The sequence below is a fragment of the Rattus norvegicus genome, chromosome 5 (genome assembly GCF_021556685.1).
Source record: "Rattus norvegicus strain SHRSP/BbbUtx chromosome 5, alternate assembly SHRSP_T2T, whole genome shotgun sequence".
Classification (NCBI taxonomy): Eukaryota; Metazoa; Chordata; class Mammalia; order Rodentia; family Muridae; genus Rattus; species Rattus norvegicus.
Genome location: NC_141538.1, coordinates 152,585,916 through 152,608,537, shown reverse-complemented (window position 1 = coordinate 152,608,537; position 22,622 = coordinate 152,585,916). Strand labels below are relative to the sequence as shown.

At 52.5% G+C, this 22,622-nt stretch overlaps 1 protein-coding gene and 2 long non-coding RNA genes across 5 annotated transcripts in view; 1 reads left to right on the top strand and 2 right to left on the bottom strand.

The window, feature by feature from the left end:
* LOC120103006 (uncharacterized) overlaps positions 1-9,554 on the bottom strand; it is a 14,950-nt gene extending 5,396 nt beyond the window's left edge. Inside the window, exons 1-2 of one of the 2 annotated variants that reach the window (XR_015621214.1) lie at positions 9,346-9,554; positions 333-488 (exon numbers count right to left, since the gene is read on the bottom strand). This is a non-coding gene — a long non-coding RNA (uncharacterized LOC120103006). The remainder of the gene's footprint in view (positions 1-332; positions 489-9,345) is intronic. The other variant, XR_015621212.1, reaches the window with a different exon arrangement.
* Extl1 (exostosin-like glycosyltransferase 1) lies at positions 6,652-22,622 on the top strand. Of its 2 annotated transcripts, XM_087549334.1 has the most exons (12): positions 6,652-8,240; positions 11,062-11,137; positions 14,532-14,622; positions 14,820-14,927; positions 16,283-16,402; positions 17,040-17,172; positions 17,348-17,454; positions 18,347-18,436; positions 19,099-19,185; positions 19,710-19,870; positions 20,828-20,996; positions 21,153-22,195. In XM_087549334.1, the coding sequence occupies exons 5-12, from the start codon at positions 16,304-16,306 to the stop codon at positions 21,333-21,335; spliced, it is 1,029 nt and encodes a 342-aa protein (XP_087405460.1). In that variant the 5' UTR covers positions 6,652-8,240; positions 11,062-11,137; positions 14,532-14,622; positions 14,820-14,927; positions 16,283-16,303; the 3' UTR covers positions 21,336-22,195. The 2 variants fall into 2 exon arrangements, with proteins under 2 accessions (XP_087405460.1, NP_001101455.1); NM_001107985.1 differs by lacking the exon at positions 11,062-11,137 and having other exon boundaries at positions 7,413-8,240; positions 21,153-22,622.
* LOC148006097 (uncharacterized) lies at positions 15,682-21,927 on the bottom strand. The gene is made up of 2 exons (XR_015621211.1): positions 21,146-21,927; positions 15,682-16,720 (listed from the first exon to the last, which is right to left on the bottom strand). It is a non-coding gene; the product is annotated as an uncharacterized LOC148006097 (long non-coding RNA).

Here is a 22,622-nt window from a genome sequence, read left to right as displayed (position 1 = left end):
ATGGGGCTCTGTCTGTCTGGGCCCAGCTCTTGCACAGGCTCGGTCAGCTACCACAGCAATGACCTCATGTAACACAGCCAGGCTGCAGAGGTAAGCCAAGACTCTGAGAGAAATGGGACTGTGGAACTGAGGTCCCTCTGTCTTCTCCTCAGGGCTCACCTCTGGGCCTGCTCCCTACCCGACCCCAGTCCCCAGCCCTCTGCAGACTCTCTCCTCAAGGCACTCACAGAGAGCTGACATCACTCAAGATGCCTGGCAGCCATCCCTGGGGATGGGGAGAGGAGGAGAAATGAATCCTCTTGCCTCTGCTTGGAAGGCAGCCTCTTAATTACCTGGGGTTGAGGCAGCCGGCTTGCTAGGTAACAGCCTGGCTCTTCTGGTTAATCCCCAGGTGGTCAGGGCTGACAGGAAGGCGTCTGGGTGTGGACAGCTCTGAGAAGGTCCAGGAACTCCCTTGAGGGATTCACGACTTCAGATATCGTCAGAGTCTACTTTAGTGGAACGCAGTGGAGGGGAGAATAAAATTATTTCAGGATCAAGCTTTGAAATTTACTTACTTGCTTTGTCCAATCCTGCATTTCAAAGAACTCTGTCCCTTGGGAATGGCCATGCCTCAGAACTCAGCCTGCAGCCTGAGGTGTAAGTGCCGACTTGTGTACAGTGGCTGCTCACCTCCACGGCCTCCAGCTTTATTTATTTAGTTTAGTTTCTCGTGTAGCCCTGGATATCCTAGAACTTGCTCTGTAGACCAGACTGGCCTCGAACTCACAAGAGCTCGGCCAGCTTCTGCCTCCTGAGTGCTGGGATTAAAGGCATGGACCACACTGCCCAACTTTAAATTTTTTAATTAATTAATTTAGAGACAGGGTCTAGGAAAGCCAGGCTGGCTTAGAACTATGTATGTGAGCTGGAGAGATGGCTCAGCGGTTAAGAGTACCAGCTGCTCTTCCAGAGGTCCTGAGTTCAAAACCCAGTAACCACATGGTGGCTCACAACCATCTGTAATGAGATCTGATGTGTCTGAAGACAGCTACAGTATATTCATATAAATAAAAATTAATAAAAAATTTAAAAAAACAGAAAAAGAGCTATGTATATATAGCTCGGGCTAGCTTTGAACTCATAGCAATCTCCCTGTCTCCTCACTCCTGTCTGCTGGTATTACATGTAGGCTCTACCACATCCAGTTTTCTCTGAATAACAGAAGTTCATCCTACAGGAAGCAGAGACCCACACAGGGATGAGGAGAAGCTCAGGTCTGGCCACTTAGAAGGTAGACTTGAGTGGAATAAAATTATTATTATTATTATTAGTAGTAGTAGTAGTTGTTGTTGTTGTTGTTGTTGTTTTGTTGTTTTGAGACAGGGTCTCATGTAGCCCAGGCTAGCCCAAACCTACCTGTGAATGACCTTGAATTTATGATCCTATTGTGTTTACCTCCTATGGTGTTCACCACCGTGCTACCGGGGAGAGAACCAAGTACTTTATGTACTGTACACAAGCATTCTACCAACTGAGTTACATCCATCCCTAACTCACCTCAAACTGTCAATCCTCCTGCCTCTACCTCAGTGACGTAAGAAGAAATAAGCCCTTTCCTCCGCACATTGCCTTTTGGTCATGGTCCATCGCAGCAATAGAAAACAATCTTAGCGACTGGGAGTCGGAGAGTCCAGCTGCCGGTTTGCTCTGCTGGGGGCTGAGGGGTGGGGCGTCCTCGGTGAGCCGATGTCTTAGCTGGTTTTCTGTTGCTGTGGTGAACATTATGATCAAAGGCAGTCTGGGGAAGACAGGGTTGATTTCACCCTCCTGTTGGTAGTCCACCATTCAGGGAAGTCAGGGCAGGAACTCAAGGGAAGAGCCTGGAGGCACGGACTGAAATAGAGACCAGGGAGGAAGGCTGCGCCCTGGTTTGTTCTTCATGAGCTGCTCAGCCTGTTTGGTTTTTACGAAGTTCAGGACCACACAATTCACTCGCCAAGGACGAGCACCCACAGACTTGCCTGCAGCCAATCAGAGATACCTTTTCAAGTGAAGTCCTTTTTATGCCAGAAGACTCTCTCTGTGGTTCTCAAACTGTGGGTCCCGACCCCTCTGGGGACAAAGGACCCTTTCACAGGGGTTGTGTATCAGATATCCTGCGTGCCAGATATGGACAATTCATAACAGTCGCACAGTTACAGGTATGAAGTAGCAACAGAAATAATCTTAGGGTTGGGGTCACCACAACATGAGGACGTGTATTAGAGGGTTGCAGTGTTAGGAAGGGTGAGACCCACTAGAGTCTGGAGCTCGTGCTGAGTGTGTGGTGGAGGGTGGTAACAACACGATGTGGGATGGCAGGCCGAGGTACATGCCAGCACGGTCAGAGACTGAACCTGTGTCCTTGCACAAAGGACAAAAGTGCTCTATCACTGAGTCAAACCCCAGCCCCTGGGAATCCATCTATTTGAGGCCTGCCAGGCACTGTTTGCAGACTATTGGGAAACAGCTATTCTGAGCATCCCCATTATACAGGTGAGAGAACAGAAGCACAGAGAGGGACAGTCACCTGCCCAGGAAGGCACAGCTTATTGGGAACATTTGGCCTGTACTGTTGTCAGCTGCCGTGCCTGTTCACATTTGGGCCCTTCCTCACAGAAGGTTATAGAAGTCTTTCTGAGGGTCGTCAGCTCAGCCTGAGAAAAACTGAAGGAGGGAGAGGACTGGAGTGCTTCAGACCAAACTCCACAGAGTTGACCTAAGCTCCCGTTCCCTGAGTCCCTGTGCCTCAGGCAGGAAGCAACACTTGTCCCCAGGCTGGGAGGTGAAGCTACCTTAGCTGTGAGGCAAACACCACTGAGCTTAGAGATCCTGGAGCACTGGTTAGTTCTCAAGATCACACACACACACACACACACACACACACACACACACACACAGAGAGAGAGAGAGAGAGAGAGAGAGAGAGAGAGAGAGAGAGAGAGAGAAAGGAGCCTCGCCTCCTCCCCACTTGCACTCTGCCTCCCTCTGTCCTCATCTTTCTGCCCTGCCCACTCCCTGCTCCACAGGATGATAGTTTCCATCCCATAAATCAGCAGCCAGCAACAGGGCATGGGCCTCCAAGTGGCTTTGATGACTGTGCCCGGGGAGTCCTTCACACACCCCAGCCAAGTCTGTTTTTAGGATGAGCTGAGGACACCCCTCTTCTCTGCCTCCACCCAAGCCTGCAAGCTCGGGACTGGGTTTAGACAAGCCCAGGCCCAGTAGGCCTGAGACTCTCCCCTGCGGGAATGAAGGTGAAGAGGGTGTGTGTGTGTGTGTGTGTGTGTGTGTGTGTGTGTGTGTGCTTGGCGTGTGCTGAGTGTGTGAATGTATGTGGTATGTGTGTGTGTGTGTGAATGTATGTGGTATGTTTGTGTGTGTGTGTGTGCTGGGTATGTGCTGGATGTGTGAATGTATGTGGTGTGTGTGTGTGTGTGTGTGCTGGGTGTGTGCTGAGTGTGTGCTGGGTGTATGCTGGGTGTGTGAATGTATGTGGTATGTTTGTGTGTGTGTGTGTGCTGGATGTGTGTGTATGTGTGTGTGGTGTGTGTATGTGTATAAGTGTGTATGTGTATGTGCTGGGTACGTGTATATGTGTGTGCTGGAAGGATGTGTGTGTATATGTGTGATGTGTGTATGTGTGTGCTGCTATGTGTGTGGTGTGTGTGTTCTGGGTGTGTGTATGTGTGTGTGCTGGGAGGACGTGTGTGCTTGTATGTATGTGGTGTGTGTATGAGTGTGCTGCTGTGTGTATGTGTGGTAAGGGGGAGGGTGTGTGTGTGTGTGTATGTGTGTATGTGTGTGTGCTGGTGTATATGTGTGTGTATGTTGCAATGCAAAGGAAGCATGCTTCCAGCATGAACCATTCATGAGCCCAGGGTTGGGGGTAGGGTGGTAGTCAGATGGGATATCCCTCTGGTGTGAGGAATCTTTTCTTGAAAAGACACTACACATACATCTATGCACCCTAGATAGGGAGCCTGGAGTCTGTTTATTGCTGGGGAAACAGGTCACATATGCACTCTCCTGCCCCTGAACCTGTCCCCTTGTTGTCTCTGTGTGGAGCAGTTTTCTCTGAAGCTCCGAGGAGAGCTTCACAGTGAGGCCTACCGTAAGCCCCTTGACGCCGCTGCCTTTCTTACCCTTTCCCGACACTATGAAAGATTTTCATTGTTTCCTTCTGGGAAAGAATCCTCCATGAAGTCAAGATGCTATCAGCTACCTGCTCCCCACAGGGCCAGCCCGACCCACAGGACGACGCTCACTAAATAACTGTGGAATGAGAGGAGGTGACCATTTCTTCTCACTCCCTCACTGTGATGGTGATTTTTCTCAAAAGCGTATTTTGAAGCTGGGAGTGGCTCCGTTGGTAGGGTGTAGCATGTAGGGGGCTCCGGGTTAGGTGTGACACCACATAAACCCAGTCGTGGTGGTGCCAGCCCACAATCACAGCACCCAGGAGGTCAAGGCAAGGGGAGCAGAAGTTCAAGGGCATTCTTGACTACATAGCTCGTTCAAGGCCAGCCTCCGAAGCAAGCCAAACAGAAATGTAGCTGGGAGTACAGCTTTAGTACTGTAGTAGTTTAGTGGGAGAGCAGTTATCCAGCCAGGAAGTCCCAAGGTTCCATTCCAGTGCGGGCAAAATACAACGCAAAACTGCATTGCTTCCTTTCCTGTCCTAAGAGCAAGGTCACGCCTCAGAGGCCTTCTCTGCCCCTGGGTGCAGCAGCCCCGTATGCTGTCAGGTCCCCCCAGCCACACACTCTCTAACAACAGGGGTGGAGGAAGGTCCATCCCACCAGGCAGATTGCCTGTTTAGTGGTTAAAGGAATGGATGGTGAGCTGGAAGAACGGCTTAGCGCTTGCTCTCACAGTGGACCCAGCTTTGGTTCGCAGAAGCCACATGGCAGCTCGCAATTATCTGCAACTTCAGTTCCAGTGCATCCGACACCTCTTCTGGCCCCCACAGGAACAAGTTGGCATGCACGCTGTACACACACACACACACACACACACACACACACACACACACACAGGCAAACACTCACACACGCCAAATAAAAATAAATACTTTTTAAAAGGGGAGAGCTCGGTATGGTGGCATATACTTTTAATCCTAACACTTTCGGACACAGAGACAGACAGAGCTTTACAAGTTCAAGCCTAGCCTGGTTTACATTGTATATTCTAGGACAGCCAGGGTTACATAGAGAAACACTGCCTCCGAATAAAAGGGAAGACATATAGATGGCTTACGACCCGGCTAAGTTACTCAAGTTCCCTGAGCCTCAACTTTCTCTTCTGTAAAATGGGAATGATAACAGTATCTCCTTTATAGTCGTTTCCAGCATGCTCTGGACATGGTCACCTGCGCGGTTTCTCTTAGTCCCCATAGCACTTCCAGTGCCTCCCGGGGAACCGGATCCAAGTTACGATGCTAGGAATCTCTTAGATGAATGAACGTGGATGAGGGGAGGGCAGGCATGCGAACCTGGAGGAGGGTCCTGCTCTGATTCAGGAGAGTAAGGCAGTTTCCTATAGGAAGGGAACCTTCTGCCAATTCCAAGCCTGGTGGGATGGCAACAGCGCATGCCCACACCTGTCCTCCGAGTGAGAAAGCCTGCGGTTTGCCTGAGCAGCTGTCTATCACGGAGCGACCAACCTCTTAATGTCCCATACCTTCTTGATTCCATTTTGAGAATGCTGCTGGGGGCACATGGCTGTGCCCTGTCCTGGGGCTGCTCACTGAGGAGACAATGTTTACCTCACAAATCAGCAGACCTCCCTGGTCAGCGGAAGGATACTTCCTTGTGGAAGGACAGCCCACCAAGGGCTCTTCTAGGACCTACCTTAGCAACCCTCCAAGGGGGATGCTGTTAATCCATTTTATAGTTGCAGGGCCCGTGCCCAGCTCCATTCAGTGGCGAGGGGACAAGCAGAGGCCCCATCAGGCCAGGCCCTGAGTTCAAATCTTCACCTGGACACATCTAAGCTGGGTCGCCTTCGGGAGAATCAATCCCCTCTCTGAGCCTCACTTTTCTTATTGGTAAAAAGAAAAAAAAGCTGGTGATGTAATTCAGCGATAGAACACGTTTCTAGTGTGCACAAAGCCCTGGGTTCTACTCCAAGTACCACAAAATCAATTTTTAAAAAATATAATAACAATAACAATAACAATAATAATGATAGTAATAATAATAATAATAGGAGGAGGAGGAGGAAAAAAGACAGATAAATGTCTACTTTGAACCATTGGTAAAGACCTTGGAGAGAAACAAGCTGTCAATCCACGGGGCACCAGTGAGGTGTGGTGCCCTCCTGACCATTATTAATCTTCCAGAGTCAGGCGTGATGGAACATAGCTGGAACCCGAGCACCCGGAGGTGAAGACAGATTGATCAGAAACACAGGTTCTTTGGTTGCAAGGTGGGTTTGACACCAATTCCCCACACCCCTACCCCACACCGGTCTCAAAACGAAAACGAAACGAAACGGTTCCCACAGCGAGAGATTACAAGGGGTTAATTGGAGACCCTGCCTCCTAGCCAGGAGCCAATCAGAACTGGCGGGGGCGGGGCCAGGCTGCCTTTGCGAAAGAGATCTGGACCGACCAGATTGCTACCCTCTGGAGTGGGACCTGGAGCTGCCGGCTGGACTTGTGGGGCAGGAGCAGGAGCGTAGGTCTTGCCCTCTGCCCTGTGACAGCTCCCAGCCGGAGGGTGCAGGACAGCTACCTGGGTTAGGGCCATCGCTGAGGGAAAGAAGACCAGCACTCCGAATCTTTCATCCCCCAGCCAGCAGGATGGGATGCACTCAGGCTCTAACTTCAGCTGGCTCTGGTGGCCCACATGGACACAAGGTCTATTTATAGTTCTGTCACAGAAGGCCAGCCACCAAGCACAGGGGTAGCCAGGCTTTTTCAAGGGCTATCGGGGCAGAGGGAAGAGTGAGAGAGGCCAGTCCTGCCTTCTTCCACATCTTCCTTGGCCACCCCTCAGCCCCTCATGAACCCAGAGAATTCTCTATAGTCTAGTAGATAGATAGCCTGCCTGTGGGTCAAGGGCAAGGTCAGGGGTGCAGTCCCCAGCGCAGATGGACACGGTCTTGTGGTCTGGACAAGGGTTGCAGTTGCATCAGCCCCAGCAGTGACCCAGGGCAGAGGCCCCGATGAGAGGGCAAAGGCTGGCTAGGTTTCAGGAAGGCAAAGAAAGCAGTCGGAGAGTGGGAAGGCAAATTTAGGAAGCCAGAGCCTCCCTACACCTCCCACCCGGGGTCAATCCTACAGGTGGCCAATGGTTGGTCGAACTTAGGCAGGGAGTCTGCCTTCAATGGTGGTGAGAGCTGGACCCAGAAGGCTGATTGCCAGATTTTCCCTCCGGCCTGGGGTCGCCTCCTTCCCTACTTGCTACAGAAATTCCTAATTTCCTTCTAGCCCTAGCTGTGGGTGGCCACATGCTGTGGAGAAGAAAGTCCTTCTGGCTGGCATTGTCAGCCTTCTGGCTCCTCCTCATCCTCCTAGGAGTCTTCCCCCTTCGCCTGGCAGTGTCTCCCCGTCCTCTTCCAGGGCGCTCCCAAGGTTGGCCCCGCTGGCTGGATGCTACCTTCCTACAGAGTTTCTCCCAGCCTGAGACGAACCCCGAAGAAGATGTTCAACAGCTCCCTCGAGTCTCCCGGGGGAGCAGCTGCACCTGGGGAGCCTGCTTTGACACCTCCAAATGTAGGGGGAAAGTCCTCAAGATCTTTGTACACTCCGCGGCTGGTCCGACCACTGAGGCTCAGCGCAGGATCCTGGACTCCTTGGAGGGCTCCCGCTACTATGCACTCAGCCCAGCGGAGGCTTGCCTTCTCCTCTTTCTCCCCAGCCAGGACCGTAGAGGAGCATGCGGGCCCCTGCCTCCGAACTGGAACGGAGGCCGGAACCATCTGGTGCTCAGTCTCTACCCAGCCCCTTGCACCAGGCTGGGACAGGCGATGGTAGCTGAGGCTAGCCCCTCCTTGGACATCTTCCGACCAGGCTTCGATGTAGCGCTCCCGTATCTCCCTGAAGCTCACCCATTGAAAGGCGGGGCCCCTGGCAGCCTGCAGCGGCACGGTCCCCAGCCTGGGGCCACCTTAGTGGCGGTAGCAGAGGAGAGGGGCAGGTGGCGTATTACAACCACCCACGCCTCAGCCTGCCCCTGGGACAGGAACTGTGAACAAGATCCTGGACCCCAACAGTAAGTAAACCTACCCTTGGGGAGCTGCTGAGTGGGAGGGAACTCCTGAGTGGGAGGCGGCTGCTGGACGGGAGCAGGTCCAGCGGATGTAGTAAGGGGTTAAGATTGTCAGATTGTCATCCTGTAGGGACAAACCAGTCTCAGCCGCATAGGAGAGATAGGGTTAAGACGGTAGAACGGTAGAACGGACCTCCACCAAGACGGAATGATGACGTCTCCAAGGGTGTGAAAGGCAGATTTTTTGGAATTCTCCTTTGGGGATCTTAGAAACATAAGAAGCCTGCCTCCCACTCCCACCTCCTCCATGCCTGGTGTGCTGGTCCCTCCTACTCTATCTAACGTTTATGTAACAGACATTTGTATACCACTCACTTGGTGTTAGCACCCACCTAAGCAAGGGTGTGGATGGGGGGAGGTAGATCAGCCATAGGTGTTTGTTTACCTTACAAATGTAGAGACAGGAGTTCAGGCCCCACCCCCACCCCACGAGACACCCCCACCCCACGAGTCAGTCCAGTGTTGAGGAGGTAGAGACAGGAGGATCCCTAGAGCACTTGGCCAACCAGCTTAGCTGACTGGGTGAGTTTCAGGACCAGTGAGAGACCCTGGGGGCAGAGAGATGGCTGAATGGGCAAAGGAGCTCGCCACCAAGCCTGAGGACTGGAGGGTCTGTCCCCTGAGCCCACAAGTTAGAGAGAGAAGAGATTGCTAGAAATTGTCCTCTGACATCCATACATGGTCCAAGACACGTAGGTACCCCACTCATTCACAGAACTGAACAAGACACCCACCTTCAATCTCTACACCCCCCCACAATTATGTATAATAAAGTCATTCTAACTGCTGTCGATAAGGTGTCTGTATTCTAAAGTTACATTAGGTAACTTACCCATGGCCACCCAGCCAGAGTGAACACAGAACTGTCTTTGAAGGCTTCTGAGTTTTAAGCAAGAGTTGGGAGCAGTCCTGTCCCAGGCCTCAGGGGAGCCATGGAGACTGGTAGCTGGTCCCAGCTGGAACCTGTTCTCTCCTGTGTCTAATTTTGGAGATTAATCTCTCAAGGAAATAACAGCCTCTGGTTTTAGAGATCTAAAGAACTTCCTACCTCTGAGGATACTTGCGTAGACATAAGGAGACCTTGTGTGGTAGAGGCTTCCCTCTGCCCATGCTGGGGCACACTTCAGGTGATGAACCTGGTCACTCAGCTGTCTCCTTCCAAGGTTGTGCAGGCTGTGGGTTCCAAGGCTCCCTTTCCAAATCCCCAGAGTTTATGGTCCCCGTGGTGTCTCCTCTTTTTCATCTTCCTGTGGTTTCCCTCCCGGTCCTCCAACGTGGCTATTCTGAGCTCAGCTTCCCTCAGGACTCCCTCCCCTGGCCAAGATCCAGCTCTGCCTCTGCTTGAAGCTCTGGGGAATCTGTAGGGAACAGAATCCTTGCCTTCCTCAAGGCACTTGGGAGACCTGGGAGCCTGCTCTGTCATTCCCATGGCAGCCCTTCTGGAGACTAGAGAACTTCCAGCTCTTCAGACCCAGAGCCTGACAGAAACTCTCCAGTGACTAGAAACAGTAGTCTTAAAAACTTACTATTGCTGGGGGTGGCCATCTTTTTTTTTTTTTCTCTCTTTTTTCTTTTTTTCGGAGCTGGGGACCGAACCCAGGGCCTTGCGCTTGCTAGGCAAGTGCTCTACCGCTGAGCTAAATCCCCAACCCCGGTGGCCATCTTTTTGTGTGCGTGCGTGCGTGCGTGCGTGCGTGTGTGTGTGTGTGTGTGTGTGTGTGTGTGTGTGTCCAGGGCTGTGTACAGGCTAGGCAAGTACTGTACCACTGAGCTGTGCACTCACTGACTCTGGAAGTCCCTCTTTGAGCTAACCATGGTTATTGCTATGTGCTGATACTTTGTGATTACTTCCTGTAGTTTTCTTTTCTTCTGTTTTTCCCTGACCCACCTGGAAGGCTCAAGTTAGACAGGGCTGGCCCGAACTTGCAGTAATTCTACTACCTTTGCCTCCTGAGTACGGGGTGGGGGTGGGGTGGGGGCTCTTTACAGGTGTGTGCACCTCCCTTCTGCTCTGGGAGCATTTCCCATGATACCTTTCTTTCCAAGATATGCTGCATGGTATTGCCTTTAGTTTCTCAGAAGTATTTGGCAGCTGCCCAAGCCAGACAGCATAGGGACAGGGTGATAGAGAGAGGCCAGCCCCAGAAGACAGTCTGAATAAACAGGTACTGGCTAGAGAAAGAGGTATTTCAGCCCCAGTCACTGTTCCAGGTAGGCAGGCAGGTGGTGGTGGAGGAGGCTCTCCAGGGGAAGGAGCTGTGCCTACCCTTCCCTCAATCATTGCTGCTTCCCCCAGCATCCTCCACAGGAGTTCTCAGTCCCCATCCCAGAGCACAGAGCCTTGTGTGTGGAGGAGTATCAGAGGCCCTCACTTTTCTGATCCAGGAAGCACTCAGAAGCTGGAGTGGGGTTGGGAGTCCACACTGTACTTGTGGCTCCGAGGTGCCGGTGTTTTTCCACATTGGTTGAATTGAATCCACATCCTGTTGCACTTTGGAATCAGCGCCCACCCACTTAAATCACAATTTCTTTATTTTTATGAATAGGCGATTCATTCACAGGATGAAGAATTCCAAATGGTACAAAGGGGTACACAGTCAAAAGTCCCCCTCCCACCTGGCCCAGCCACCCAGGTCTCTCTCCTTCCTTCCTTAGAGCACTGGTTGCAGTGTCTCGGGTGTCTTTCTTTTCTGGGCAGCTCTGTATAGACAGGGTGTATGTACTTCTACTCACCTCTTCTTTTCATTTGTCTGGAATTTTCCAGACAGGGTCTCTTATAGCCCAGACTGCATGAAAATGGCTTTGAACTCCCGATCTTCCCGCCTCCACTGAGACTTCAGGTATCTGGCCACCATGCCTGGCTCCTTCTCCATTTTTAAATTTCCGTACCTGCCTGTGGTGTGCAGACAGACGTGCATGCTAATTTACATTTATGCAGCCGCACATGTCGGGGGTACATCTGCACATGCATGCACATGCATGTACATGCATGTATGTGCATGGGGAAGCCCAAAGTTGACTGCTGCTTCCTCTCTCACTCTCTGATACATTGAGGCAGGGTCCCTCACCTGAACCCAGCGCTTGCCTGCTCTAATCAGTCAGCTTACCCAAGAGATCCATCTGCATATACCTCATGTTGAGATGGGTTTAGCCGGGGGGCTGGGGAACCCAGAGTCTAGGCTCTTAAAAATTATGGTTTTAGAACTGGGCAGTGGTGCCAACACCTTTAATCCAAGTCAGGTGGATCTTGGAGTTTTAAGGTCAGCTCCGTTTACAGAGGGAGTTCCAGGAGAGCCAGGGTTATGAAGAGAAACCCTGTCTTGAAGAGCAACCCAAAAACCAATTATTTATTGTTTTGTGTGTGTGTGTGTGTGTGTGTGTGTGTGTGTGTGTGTGCGTGCTTTCATGTGTTTATGTGTACGGTATGCATGCAAGATGCCTTCAGAGACCAGAAGAGGGCATTGAATCCCCTGGAACTGGAGTTCCAGTTACTGGAGTTCCAGTGAGCTACTGTGTGAGTGCTGGGAACCAAACCTGGGTCCTTTGCAAGAGCAGGAAGTGTCCTTAACTGCTGAGCCAGCTCTTCAGCCTGAAACCAAGGTCTCTTGTGCTGCAAGCGTTTGAATTGCTGAACAACATTCCCATCTCCCCTCCACATTAGGAAGTTTAGTTTTGTCTTCGTGTGTGTGTGTGTGTGTGTGTGTGTGTGTGTGTGTGTGTGTGTGAGAGAGAGAGAGAGAGAGAGAGAGAGAGAGAGAGAGAGAGAGAGAGAGAGAGAGGACAAAACTGTGCTGGTTTTGCCTTTCCATCTTTATATGGGTCCACGAATCAAACTTCTATAGACCAGGCTGGCCTTGAACTCCCAGAGATCCACCTGCCTCTGCCTCCTGAGTGCTGGAATTAGAGGTGTGTGCCACCACTCCTAGCGATCTCTCCCATTTTTAGTATAAATCCAGTTTCCACATCCCTGCTTGAACCCTTGGACGATCTGTGGAGCCCAGGGACACTTTGAGGCCACAGGAAAGTAGCTTCGAAAGAAAATGTCTGAATGCTTAGGTGAAAGAAAACGTTCCAATATATGACAGTATTTGCTTTTATTTCAACACAGTAGTTAAATGTATTTTTTAAATATAAACTTTTCTCCCAGGGTAGGAGTAACAGCAAAAGTTAAAGTGCTCAGGATCCATGGAAATCACAGTGTGGCTCTGCCAAGGTCAGGCCCTGGTGAACTCCACGACCGTGGGCAAAGCCATTACTTTAACCCTGGGCTTCGAAACCCTAGGCCTATGGTGCATACCTTAAACAGCAGAACACTGGGGTTGGGGATTTAGCTCAGTGGTAGAGCACTTGCCTAGCAAGCACAAGGCCCTGGGTTCGGTCCCCAGCTCCAAAAAAAAAGAAAAAGAAAAAGAAAAAAACAAACAAACAAAAAACCCCAGCAAAACATTTTTGGACTTCTTGGTGGTCAGCTCACAGAAGCACAAGTTCCCTCTCTCTCTCCTGAGCCCCACAAAGCTACTCATTCAACCTCTGCCTACCATCTCCCATAAACCCCCAGTCCCTCCACCCCTGGGCTCAGTTAACTCTGTCCTGTTGGGAAGCAGGTACACTGGTAGGCAGAGGGAGGCTTCAGAGTCTGATCTATTTCTTTTTTAAAAGATTTTATTTATTTATTATATATAATTACACTGTAGCTGTTTTCAGACACACCAGAAGAGGGCATCAGATCTCATTACAGATGGTTGTGAGCCACCATGTGGTTGCTGGGATTTGAACTCAGGACCTCTGGAAGAGCAGTCAGTGCTCTTAACCACTGAGCCATCTCTCCAGCCTGGAGTCTGATCTATTTCAAAGCTAAGCATGACTTCAGGCCTCTGTTCCCTCACTGTCAGATAGGATGATACAGCAGTGGTTTCCATCTCAGGGGCTGCTGTGAGAACGACCTTCCTACGAGCAAAGCACTTAGAACTGTGCCAGGAGTGGTGGTTGGCTCGGGTATCAAGGAGGGCTTCTTGGAGAAGGTGACATAAAGCCAAAGGAATTCCCCCAAGTAGATGAGGCAGAGAGTGAGGGGAGAGGACATCCAAAGGAGAGATTAAAGGGGACCTGGAGGCCAAGGGGTACAGTCTGATGAGTCTGTTTCTCTCTGTGGGCTCCCTGGAGTCTTCAGCTAGGGCCTTTTAGTTCCTTATAGCTTACTGGAGGGAGCTGGGGCTGCCTAATCAGTACTGTAGCTTTTGATGTGATAAGGGTGGGGGTCAAGTTTGCTTTGTGGTTCCTTCCAGAGGTTCCTGGTGCACCCCTGGACATATCCCTCATGATAGCTGAAAAACCTGGGGTTGGAATTGGCCGACTTAGTTCTAACCACAGTCGGGGTCCCTCTCCTTGAGGCTCGGGTTCCCCAACTGTCCAGAGGCACTGCTGGATAGTCCCAGATCTGTCTGCTGGAGGTCAGAGCAGTGAGCCACTGGGGAGGGTCTTGAGTGGTCCTCTTCATGCACCTTACTGAGGATTGTGCACACCCATGGGTCCCTCTGGTCCTTCCCTCCCCAGCAGGATGCTAGCCATCGGTTCCCTGGACTGGCAGTACCAGAGAGGTGGCTCTGAGGGGGCTGTGGCTCTGGGACCTCCCTCACAGAATCCCTGGCACAACCTGATCACGGTCCTGGGGCTGGGGGAGGAGTGGGGGAACAGAGGAGGCCTGTCTTAGAGCTTCCTGTGCGGTTCCAGGCTGGAGGCCCAGCCCACCTCAGTACAGAGAAGCCTTTCATGGCTGAGCTACCAATGTGGGGAGAGCTGAGGGTGGGGGTCACTCAGGTGAGGAGGAAGAGGGCTGGATGTGGGGGTTACTCAGGTGAGGATGCCTAGGCCAGAGCAGAAGTGAAAGGAAGGACCGGAGATCCAGGCACCCCCATTTTGCAGACGAGAGAACTGAGGTACAAGGAAGAAGAGAGAGTTGCCTCAGGCCACCAGGGGCAGACACAGAACTAGCAGGCAGGGTCTCTGAATCCCCATGGAGCAGGGAGCAGAGAGACCAGGTCGCTGCTCTTGGTTATGTCTGTTATAACCAAGTTATATCTCCTGTGTATGGCTGTGTGTCTGAGGACACAGTGGGGTCAACGTCTTGTGACTGAGGGAATGCCATGGTAAGGTGCCAGGGGCCACTGGAGCTGCCAGGGTGAGGGGTGGGTGTCTCAGGCTCCTGTGTCCAGAGACCTTCCTGTACCTTCTCAGGACCTACCCAGGAGAGATACTTCCCAATGTCACCTTCTGCCTCATTCCTGGCCACCGATCTGCTACCTCCTGCTTTCTCCAAGCCCTTCAGGTACACCCCAATCTGAGCACTCCCCAGCCTCTCCTTGAGCTAACAGGAAATGCTGGGCACCTGCACATAGGAAGGAGGGTCCCTGCCCCCCCCCCCCAGTACTCTCCTCTTTGTCCTTTCCCTCACGGGGGCGGGGCTGCTGGTGACCTGGGGTAGTGGGCTAGGCTCCCCAATGACTGCCCTGCCCCCCCCCCCAGGCTGGCTGCATCCCTGTGCTCCTCAGCCCCCGCTGGGAGCTGCCTTTCTCTGAAGTCATCGACTGGACCAAAGCAGCCATCGTTGCGGATGAGAGGCTCCCACTGCAGGTAGCTCATGGTGGGGGACATGTCAGGGGAGGGACCCCAGGATCCCGGCCCCCTTCTAGCAGTCATATCTATACCTATTGCCCCCCCTCTTCTGGGGCTCTCAGAGATGTAGATGAAGGTGGGGGCCTGTGGATGTGCTGAGAGCAGTTGTGAGCCGCTTTCTGCCTCAGTTTCCCCATCTGTACAATGGGGTAGGTTAGATCTCAGCTGATAGGAAATAAATAGGTAAGAAGCCATGGCTCTTCCAGCTGATGAAAGGAAAGTTGCCCAGGCCTGAAGAATCTGTGTGAGCTGCCATGAGAAGTCTGGGGAGCTGGGTGGAGGCCGGCAGGCAGGTGAGCAATGGCCGTCTGTTAGCTGGGGTCCCACACCTACAATCCCAACAAACGGGTCCGTGAGGCAGGAGATCAGGAATTCAAAGTCATTTTCAGCTACATAGCAAGTTTGAGGCCAGCCTGGGATCCCCCCCCCCCTCTCTCTCTCTCTCTCTCTCTCACACACACACACACACACACACACACACACACACACACACACACACACCACACCACACCACACACAGTGCTACCATCATTCAGTCATTCAGACAGTCTCCACATGGTCTGGGCACTAAATGAACACTTTTTTTTTTGGTTCTTTTTTTTGGAGCTGGGGACCGAACCCAGGGCCTTGCGCTTCCTAGGTAAGCGCTCTACCACTGAGCTAAATCCCCAGCCCCAAATGAACACTTTCTAGTTGAGTCTTTACAACCTCATGCAAGGGAGGGAGATGGTTTAATGCACCCATTCCACAGATGGGGAAACTGGGGCTGGGGACTTTGTATCAGTTACTGTTGCCCCCTCTTCGCCTTGGTATTTTGGATAGGGTCTCATGTAGCCCATGCTGACCTCAAACTCCCTTTACAGCCTAGAGGATCTTGAACTTCTAATCCTCCTGTCTCTGGCTCCTGGATGCTGTGATTGCAGGCTTGTGTCAATGGTGACAGTTTATGTGGTGCTGGGGAGCAAGCCCAGGGCTTGGTCCATGTTATGCTGTGTTGGCTCTTTCTCTACTGAGCCACATCCCCAGCCACTCCTTCCTTTCTTTTGTTTGTTTTTAAAGCAAGGTCTCTTCCCTATGTAGCCCAGGTGGTCTTGAACTCAAGATCCCCCTGTCTCAGTCACCTGGGTGCCAGGATTTCCAGGTATGTGCCACCTCACAGTGTCACTTAAAACCTGTGCGACCCTGAACACAGGGTGCACATCATTAGAAGTGTCCAGATCCCCGAGCTCTAAGAGGAGTCTTCTCCTAAGCGGGGTCAGTAAGGAGGCTGGACCCCAGGCCTCCTCTCTTTCTCCCTCCCTCTGTGCTTCCAGGTTCTGGCTGCGCTCCGTGAAATGCTCCCTTCGCGGGTTCTCGCCCTGCGCCAGCAGACCCAGTTTCTGTGGACCGCTTACTTCTCCTCAGTGGAAAAAGTCGTTCATACCACCCTAGAGGTAAGGGGGTTCACCTGCAGGGGCCCGGGTTCCCCTTCAGCCCTCCTCCTCTCCATCTTTCTAGATGTCTCCCGTCTCCCTCCTCCCGTCTTGCTTCCTCCCTGGATGCAACAGTGAGGGAACAGTCGTGACAGCGTGATTTTGGGCAAATGTCTTTCACCAATCTTGAGCTTTCCTTTGTCTCTGGGGACCACTGTAGCCAATGGATTCCAAGTATATGCTCACTGGCAGAAGCAGTCTGGGGTGCCGACTTCCAAAAGAGTCTGGCTTTTTCTGACTTTTGGGTCCCGAGAGAATGGCATGACCCCACAGTTGTGTCTGTGGGAATGAAGAAAGGAAGAAAAGCCATGAGTCTCTCACTTGATTCCCACTACAGAAGTCGCCTCTTCTGGCCTCTAGCTACTCAGCTAGCTGCTCTGTGCCCAAGTCTCTCCCCTAGAAGAAGCCTGAAGGAAAAGGTCTGAGCTAAAAGCTCCTGGTAGTTATCCTCGCCCACAACCCGCTCCCCTCTCCTCAGGCCCCGCCTCTCCTTAGGCCCCGCCTCTCCTCGGGCCCCGCCTCTCAGGGTCTGCTCTTTCATAGGTCCCACCCACATTCTGCTGTCTGTCCCCCTGCAAGACACTTTGTCTTTCCACAGATCATTCAGGACCGGATCTGGGGTGCATCAGCTCACCCCTCACTGATGTGGAATAGCCCCCCGGGGGCACTCCTGGCTCTGCCCACTTTTTCCACGAGCCTTCAAGACTTCCCCTTTTATCATCTGCAACTGGGTATGTTCTGGGAGTCCGACAACATGAGGTCGTCTCAGCTTTCCCCAGATTCACTCCAGCTTCATCTCCAGACACTCTCTCAAACTCCATCGCTTCTGGTTCTTTGGGGTCCCCCAACAAAGCCTCCAAGGGGCTCCACCTTCTCCCTCCTAACACCAGTGTCTCCTTTCTCCAGGCTCCAGCCCTGGGAGCAGTTTCAGCGCCGTGATCTGGGTGGGCGTCTCCGAAGAGTCCCCGCCGAAGCTCATCCAGGAAGTGGCAGGTTCCCGGCACTGTGCCCAGGTCTGCCCCCCCCCCACCCCACTCCACCACCCCCCCCCCCGTCAGCTGGGGTTCTAGGATCCAGGGTGAATGCAAACAGAGCAAGGCCCTAGATAACCACACATCATGGGGGAGGCACAGGGATTATTTCCAAAGATTCTTGCTGACTTCAAATCAGGTTTCTTGTTCTTTCTCCAAACACCATCAGAATTGGTGAAGCCCCTGGAAAGCTGGTGCTTCTTGGTGAGGCTGGAGAAAGAAGCATTCATTCGTTTCTTCTTTCATTTGAGCGTTCTCTCACTCAACGGTCACTTTGGGACCAGGCCTGGGGCTTCAAGTGCTAAGGATCAAGGGATAGGCAGGAGAGGACTCCTCTCCATGATTCCTAACACCAGCAGCCCCTAGTACCAACACTGTCCAATCTCACTTCCAGAGGACACAGGTTGCTAGGTATGGTCGCACATGTTTAGAATTCCAGCCCTTGAGCTGAGGACTGTGAATTCAAGGCCAGTCAGAACCACATGATGACTTCTAAGACAGCCAGAGCTACACAGAGAGATCCTGTCTCACTCACTCACTTACTCACTCACTCACTCACTCAATCAATCAGAACCCAGTCTAGGGCAGCCACACTAAAAAGATTTTTTGGAGACAGTTTTACTATTTAATCCTGGTTAGCCCTGAACTCAGAGATCTGCTTCCCTCTGCCTCTCAAATGCTAGAATTACAGGCATGCACTACCATTCCGGTCTTAGCCAGAACTCTTGCCCGTCATAAGGCCAATCCCACGGCCCCCACCTGTCATGTGCTCATAAGTAGCTGTTCCCTGTGCTCCATCCACCAAGAAAGAGCACCCTGGGGACTCCCGTTCTAATCCAATCCCAGACTGCAGACAAGTCCCCTTTCTTCCCAGATCCTGATCCTCTGGAACAGTGAGAAGCCACCCCCTGATAGGTGGCCCAAGACAGCAGTGCCCCTAACAGTCATTGAGGGACACAGGAAGGTAAGCGGGAGGACTCCCACTAGGGACCAGGGAGGACAGCCACAGGATGTTTTGAGCCAAGCTGGAGTTCTATAGGGGTCTGAAGGAATTGGGTTCTAGCTACAGGTCTGATTGGAATGATCTTACACTAGAGTGAGGCTCAGCGGTACAGATTTGCCTGCTGTTGTACAGGGTCCTGGGGTCCCCATTTCCAGCAGTGTAAAACGCCCTTCCCTCCCTGGCCCTGGGGAGTACACTTCCACAGCACTGGGGTTCCTGAGATGTAGGAGACAGGAGACTGTGTGGATGTCCCGGAAAGGGTGTGGGGAGGAACGTAGGCTCATGGAGAAATACCAGAGAGGGTAGCATACTGCACTCGGAGGGGGTGGGAGCTGGGAACCTGGGAAATGGCATCACAGGGGCCCCATGCACCACATGCTGGCACCAAGTCTGATTCTTTCAAATAAATGGTCTGAGCTTAATAGGAGTGGAATACCAGCAGAGGGAACTTAGCTTTTAGAGCCAAAGCAGGAAACCATAAACTAGGCTTGCGGGCAGGCTTCCGTAATCCTGGCTCCCTCTTCTACACCCTATCTGAAGGGTTCATACTTGGTGGGGGTGGGGAGTGTTGAGGGGTGGTTCTCATGGCTGAGTCGCCCTAAACTCCCTCTGCCCCACCACAGGTCAGCGACCGTTTCTTCCTGTACAGCAACATCAGCACCAATGTCATCCTCAGCCTTGATGCTCAGAGCACTCTTTCTACCAGTGAGGTGAGGGGCTGGGCCCGGGAGATGTCCAGTATGGTGTGAATGGAGCCCAAGGGCACTTCAGCCCCCTCAGGTTCCCACACGCTGAGCTCCCATGCCTCTTGCTGTGGTGGCCTCCAAATAGAAGTCTAATACAGAGCTCCTGGTTGGGAAAGTTCCCTCCAAGTCTCCTCAGAGACACTCACGTTAAACTTCCGGTAAAACTTCAAGTAATTAATAGCCGGGCAATGGCGCACACCTTTAATCCTAGAACTGGAGAGGCAAAGGCAGGTGGACCTCTGTGAGCTCGAGGCCAGCCTGGTCTACAGATTGATTTCCAGGTCAGCCAGAGCTGCACAAAGAAACCCCGTCTCAAAAAACCAAAAGCCAAACCAAAAGACCAAAAAACTATGGACTTCACGCAATGCTCTAATCCCCTGTGCGCTAAGCCCTGCGCCAACCGTAGTCAGCCAGGCTGGTCTCGCCACCTTAGGCTCTAAGGGTTCTGGTCAGGAAACCCCTCCTCACACCTCACCTTCCCTCTGCAGGTGGACTTTGCCTTTGTGGTGTGGCAGAGTTTTCCTGAGCGGATGGTGGGCTTTGTGACGTGGAGCCACTTCTGGGATGAGGCCCGGCAGGGCTGGGGCTACAGTGCTGAGATGGCCAATGAATTCTCCATGGTCCTGACCACCGCGGCTTTCTACCACAGGTGCAAACCTTGGCCCCAGAGCAGGGAGAAAGGGCCCTACGCCACGGTCCTGACCCGGAGTGGGTGGGATCCTCATCCCCGATTGGTTTTTGCTCTTTGAACTGGGCTGGGGATATGGCCCAGTTGGTGAGAGTGTTGTTTGTTTGTTTGTTTGTTTCGAGTCCCTAGCACTCGAAAGTCCTGGTTTCTAACCTTAACACTGTATCTGCCAAACCTGGGCATGAGAGCGCACATCTGTAATCCTAGTGCTGGTCCTGTGGAAACTGGGATATGGAGTTCAAGGTCACAGTCAGCTGGGTAGTGAGTTTGAGGTCAGCCCCAGGAACATGGAACCCTGGCTCAGAGACAGGGCCTCCCTATGTAGCCCAAGCTGACCTCAGGTGTGTGATCTTCTGCTTCTGTGCTGAGCTTACAGGTACTGTTCCCCACCAGACCTGGCTTCTGGGGCCGTTCACCACCAGGCCTGGCTTCTGGGGCCTTTGGAAAGTGATTCTTTAATCTGTTTAGACCTCATGCATGTATCGTGAAACTTTTTGTAGATTTTTCCCCCAGAGGCTCTGCATGGAGTTCTCAGAATAGAGGATAACCTCCATGGGTGCAGAGTGGGTCCAGCTTGTACACAGCCTCCCTGAAGCTGGCCTTTGGGTAGCCATGTTTGGTGGCTTTGGAACTGCCTAGCACTCTCCCTGTCACCAAGTCTGTCAGAGTTCAGACTTGGGAACACAGAAAGAGGTCCCCAAGGAGGGACTGGGGCAAATATAGAATCATTGCCCACCTCCTAAATCACAGGGCACCTGGAGAGTGGGTCATGCCCAGGATGGGAATGCCCTGTGAGAGGAGCTAGGGGATCGGGTACAGGTCTTGGAACTTGGGATCTGGGGTCAAAGGAAGGGAAATGGATCCTGCCTGCAGCCTCTTCCTGTCCCCCTCCCCAAAGGCTTACTCTGTATCTTACAGATACTACCACACCCTCTTCACTCACTCCCTGCCTAAAGCCCTGAGGAGCATAGCCGATGAGACTCCCACCTGTGTTGACATCCTGATGAACTTCCTGGTAGCAACCGTCACCAAACTGCCCCCTATCAAGGTGCCTTACAGCAGGCAGCACCAGGAGGCTGCACCAATGGTGAGGCGACTCCACGGACTGGTCCCCACTCGGAAAGCGCCCGTTGGGTACCGAAAAGAGGGCGGAGTCTCCTCACACTCTAATCCAAATCTTGTTGCAACAGGGTGAGGGTTCAGAAAACAAACCTCACGGACACGTTTCCCTCTCACCTCTTAGGCTTCTGAGGGTCCAAGACCCGTGCCGGAGCCTCAGGCCCTGGATCAGGACTGCATCAACCGTTTAGCAGCAGGGCTGGGCCACATGCCTCTGGTTTCCTCTCGAGTGCGTCTGGATCCGGTGCTGTTCAAGGACCCGGTATCAGTGCAACGCAAGAAGTATCGCAGTTTAGAGAAACCCTAGGCGAGTCGCTCTAACTGCCTGCTGGACACGAGACAGATCAAAGTCCTGTCCTGGTTGGCCAATCACAATAGGGATTGCTGAGGGCCGGGAACCCGGACCTTCCCCGGCTGCGGTGGGGTTGCGTTTGGCACGTTTCGTACAGGCCGGTGTACAGGATGGTGCACAGGCTCATCTTGTTCCCCGAAATGGCTTTCTCTGCATCTCTGCCTGGTCCACATCTGACCCGCACTCACCTCCTTGGTGGTCTCGAAGTCCTCGCACGATTCCCGCCCAGTGGCCTTGAGCACACCACCCGGCCCCAGGACCCGCCTGGGAGCTCCGGAGAACGGGTCCTGCCCTCCTCTCTTTGGTCTGGCAGGTGCATTGTGCGTATTTGAGCAATGGCTGCGAGAGTATTAACTGGTTGCCAGCGTGGGGGAACACGGGCAGAATGTGCACTAGACAATACGCTGTCCCTTACCCTGGAGTCAACGTAGAATGCAGTCACCAGGATTGCCAGGATCAATCAAGAGTGAACAGAGGTCAGGAGTCCGGGATAACCAGAGGATTGGGTGTTGCGTGCCAGCTTCACGGCAGACGCCGAATCTTGGGTGACCAGCAGCATTGCACTACCAATATTGACCACTAGAGGTCAGCTGCTGCACTTCTCTCCCTCCAAAGGAATGAAGTTTGGTTTTGCTTTCTTTATAGTTTGTTATTGCTTTTGTTTGTTTGTTTTTGTTTTTGTTTTTCAAGTAAGGGTTTCTCTGGGTAGTCTTGGCTGTCCTGGAACTCACTCTGTATGCCAGGTTGGCCTCAAATTCACAGAGATCCACCTGCCGTTCGCTTCCTGAGTGCTGAGATTAAATTCATGCACTACACTCCCCGACTGCTTCTTGAATTTAGAGGGTCGGGAGGGGGGAGGAGGCGAGACAAGGTCCGAGTCTGTAACCCACTCTGGCCTGGAACTCTACAGCAGTCTTATTGCCTCAGTTTTCCAAGTGTTAGAGTTACAGGGGTGAGCCACAGTGCCAGACTGAAATGGAGTTAAAGACTACCGATAAAATGGGGCACTGGTGTGTGCAGACCCTAGTATGAGAACCTGGGAGGAATATGACAGAACTCCACTTTGACCCAAACACTTGGAGCTCGGGTTGTTGGCAGATGGGCTGGTCCTGAGGAAGAGAGCTGTCCTCAGCGTCCTGTAGGTGAGAGTGGAGTGGGGGAGGGGAGGCTGCTTTTCCTGGGTTCATCCACCTGGAACTGGAATTATCGCTTCCGAAATAAAGCACGTGTCCTTGCCCACTC

Excerpts from the sequence above, each read along its gene's own strand:
- Extl1 (NM_001107985.1), top strand. The coding sequence starts at position 7,477 with ATGCTGTGGAGAAGAAAGTCCTTCTGGCTGGCATTGTCAGCCTTCTGG. Across the intron at positions 14,623-14,819 it reads GCTTTCTCCAAGCCCTTCAG|GCTGGCTGCATCCCTGTGCT; the intron begins GTACACCCCAAT and ends CCCCCCCCCCAG. Across the intron at positions 16,403-17,039 it reads TCGTTCATACCACCCTAGAG|ATCATTCAGGACCGGATCTG; the intron begins GTAAGGGGGTTC and ends GTCTTTCCACAG.